The sequence below is a fragment of the Nicotiana tabacum genome, chromosome 13 (assembly GCF_000715075.1).
Source record: "Nicotiana tabacum cultivar K326 chromosome 13, ASM71507v2, whole genome shotgun sequence".
NCBI lineage: Eukaryota > Viridiplantae > Streptophyta > Magnoliopsida > Solanales > Solanaceae > Nicotiana > Nicotiana tabacum.
This window is the reverse complement of record NC_134092.1, coordinates 55,209,553-55,212,922: the sequence shown is the minus strand read 5'-3', so window position 1 is coordinate 55,212,922 and position 3,370 is coordinate 55,209,553. Positions and strand designations below refer to the sequence as shown.

At 28.4% G+C, this 3,370-nt stretch overlaps 1 protein-coding gene across 1 annotated transcript; it reads right to left on the bottom strand.

Annotated features, from left to right (window-relative positions):
• Positions 1-348: 348 nt before the first annotated feature.
• On the bottom strand, positions 349-1,562 carry LOC107776172 (uncharacterized). Its single transcript, XM_016596022.2, has one exon. It carries the CDS (start codon positions 1,543-1,545, stop codon positions 349-351), a length of 1,197 nt encoding a protein of 398 aa, XP_016451508.2. The 5' UTR covers positions 1,546-1,562.
• Between the last annotated feature and the right edge of the window lie 1,808 nt (positions 1,563-3,370).

Below are 3,370 nucleotides of genomic sequence, written 5' to 3'. Positions count from 1 at the left end.
ATCTTTAAGTATATTTAGTAAGAGAAGAAAGAGAGAGAAGAGAGAATCCCTTGGCCTGAAGATGTAGCCTGTTTTTTATTCATAATCGAAAGGCTATTTAAAGATTACAAAATGACTCTTACTGTTCATGAACGACCTTTACTGTTCATGAAACTGACTCTTACTATTCATGAACGACCTTTACTGTTCATGAGACTGACTCTTACTTTTGTAAAGTAAAGAACTATTTACTTTACAACTTTTACAAAAAACAAAATAACATTATTTAAAAAAGAAAAGAATCTAAATCTTTTACTTTATCTTGTCTGCCATAGTTTTTTGTCGTCTAGTTTGTTGTCTTCTTCTCGATTATTCCAGTTGTACGTCTGGAATAATGTTATCTTCTCCTTTGCATTTTGAGCATATGTGGTCTGGATATTTGTGACTGATTAGCTTGCAATATCTTGTTAACAGTTCTGGAGAAATGTAATTCGTCCTTATAGCTCTTGTAGTTGTAGGTTGTTCTGGTTTTAAAAGACTTAAGACCCATTGTCTTAATTCCTCCATATCTGCTTCTCGTATTTCTCTGCAATTTGAATATATCATTGTTTGTTCTCTTGAATAATAACTCCAAATAGCATTCTGATTTAGGTAGTTGTTTGCCAGTTCATTTAGTATAGTGGATATTCCAATAATCCTTTTATTTGCATAAAAGTCTGGAATATTTATTTTTTCTATCTCTTCTTGTTCTTCTATTCTTTCTGGTATGAGCATTTCTCTTGTAAGTCTGATCTTGATAACTTGTATGATAGGCTTTATCTCTTCATATAATATCTCTGCTGTGGCTGAATAAAATCGTATATAGAATAATGTTCCTTTAGTTATTCTTTTGTATTGCATAAATGCTCTGTGTAGCTCCGGTATGGTAGCTATCTCCTGTCCTGTTTGTGTATATACAGTATCTAGTAATCCATAATTGTAGCAGGTGGCTACTAGTTTTGCATTTGTATTTGGTAGGGCTATTAATTTATTGTATCCTGTTAGATAATGGGTAATATAATCTTCATTTGGATTCTGGGTAGTTTGGGATCTTGGGTTTTTGTTTAAAAAGTTTTGTATTTTGTGTATGTTGTCTATATATGTACGGGTTATATGGTTGTATGTCTTTTTGGCTTGGTTCAGACTTTCTTTGTAGGTATTTATCTGTGGTGGTAGGAATATTTCGTTCTGGGTATTTTGGATATTTTTCTGTACGAATGGTTTTGAAAATAAATTGTTCATATTTATGTTTGTGTATCTGGGTTTAATTTCTTCCTTCTTCTTTGCAGATGAACTGCTAGTTGTGCTGCTTCCTGCAACTGTATTTAACAAACTGTTATGAGTTTTTAGGTATTTCTCAACGTCACCTTCTAGCTCTGGAATTTTAGAGACTTCCGATCGTCTTATCTCCGCATTTTTTGAGTCATGCTGCTGACTACTAGCTGTTTTTCTTATTATCTGTATCTCTTCATCCATACTTTCCACTTTCTTACAAAGTGTAGTCATGGCTAAGAGTAGATTTTCCATTGTATTATCTGGGTCGGTTTGGGTAGCTTTGTCTTGACAAGTAATCTGCAACAACATTCTTGTTAGTAGTGATTATTTCAATTGTAAATGTAAAGTTTAATATATTTAATACCAGTCTTCGTATTTCTTTTGTTGTAACTGAATCTTGTACTTTTTTGGTTATCCACCATTTTACTTGGGTATTATCTGTTCTTACAATAAATCTGTTGTAAACTATATATGGTTCAAATGCTAATAAATATTTATATAATGCAAATAATTCTTTTCTATTTATTTCTCATTTTTCTTGTGGTTCAGTATAAGATCCTGAATAATACCTGCAATGATGTTCTATTTTTTCTTTATCATATTTATATTTAAGAACTCCTCCATAACTATAATTACTCGAATCTGTTTCTACAATATAAGTAAATTTCTTATTTTCATCTGGAAAGTATAATTTTGGTAGTTTCTTATACAATATGTTAATCTTCCTTATTTGTTCCTTATCTTTTTCATCGAACCCATATTCTACATCCTTTTTTAGTTTTTTCTGTAAAGGTTTTAGGTTTTCTGCTAATTTAGGTATATATTCTCTTACTTGGTTTACTAATCCTAAAAATGATTGCAATTTCTTTTTTGTATCTATGTTTTCATCAAGATTGATTATTTTTTGTACTATGTGTGTTTGCATTTTTATTCCATTTTTATCTATTTGTATTCCTAAAAATTCTATCTGATTCTTCATAATTTCTGCTTTGGTTTTGCTTAAGCTTATACCAGAGTTTTCTATAATATGTATGAATTTTTCTAATAATTTTATATGTTCATCTTGTGTTCTTGAATATAGTAATATATCATCTATATATACTATACAATTCTCTAGTTGGTTAAAATAATTATCCATAAAATGTTGGTATCTTCCTGGTGCATTTTTATATCCAAATGGTAAAACATTCCATTCATAAAATCCTTGTGGCACTGTAAATGCTGTTAGTTTTTTAGATTCATCTTCTAGTTTTAGATGGTAAAATTCTGATTTACAGTCAAATTTACTAAAGTAATTATATCCTTGGATTTGTCTTATTTTTAATATCTTGTTAGGTATTGGGTAATTATATATTTTAGTTTTTGCATTTAAATTTCGGTAATCTATAACCATTCTGCTTTTTCCTCTTTTTTGTTCACTATGTTTATTTACTATAAATGCTGGACTTGTATGTTTACTATTACTTTCTTGTATATACTTGTTATCTAATAATTCTTTTATATGCATTTTAAATTCTGCTAAATCATCAAAGTTATATTTTAAGGGTTTTTGTGTTATTATACTATTTTCTTCTATTAATTCTATTTTTATTTTTGTCTTATGTTTATTCCATCCTTTTAGAAGGTTATCATTATATAATTTTTCTAATTCATTTTGGATTATTTTTACTTTGTCTATTGTAAATATGATAATTTCTAATTGAGTAGTTGTATTTTTACTTATATTTTCTAATTTTTGTGTGATTTTTTCATTTTCTCGTATCCATTCTGTAGTTTTTCGTTGTTTATTATTTACTCTTTTTGCTCCTACTTTATTTTTACATGGTGTAAACCACCAGTGTGTTCTTGTTATTATGTGTGGGTATAATTTGTCTAAAAATGGCATTCCTAGTAACATATCTTTTGTAGTAAATTCAAAGTTATATATTTCTTCTACAGTTAATATTTTATCCCATATTTGTATTTTTACATTCTTGGCTTTGTAGTTAATCATACTACCTTCATTATTAAATCCTGTTACTACCATAGGTGTTTTTAATTTTTCCCATTTATCCGTTGGTAAATAATTATATTTACA

Coding starts and splice junctions, on each gene's coding strand:
- LOC107776172 (XM_016596022.2), bottom strand. CDS start 1,545: ATGGAAAATCTACTCTTAGCCATGACTACACTTTGTAAGAAAGTGGAA.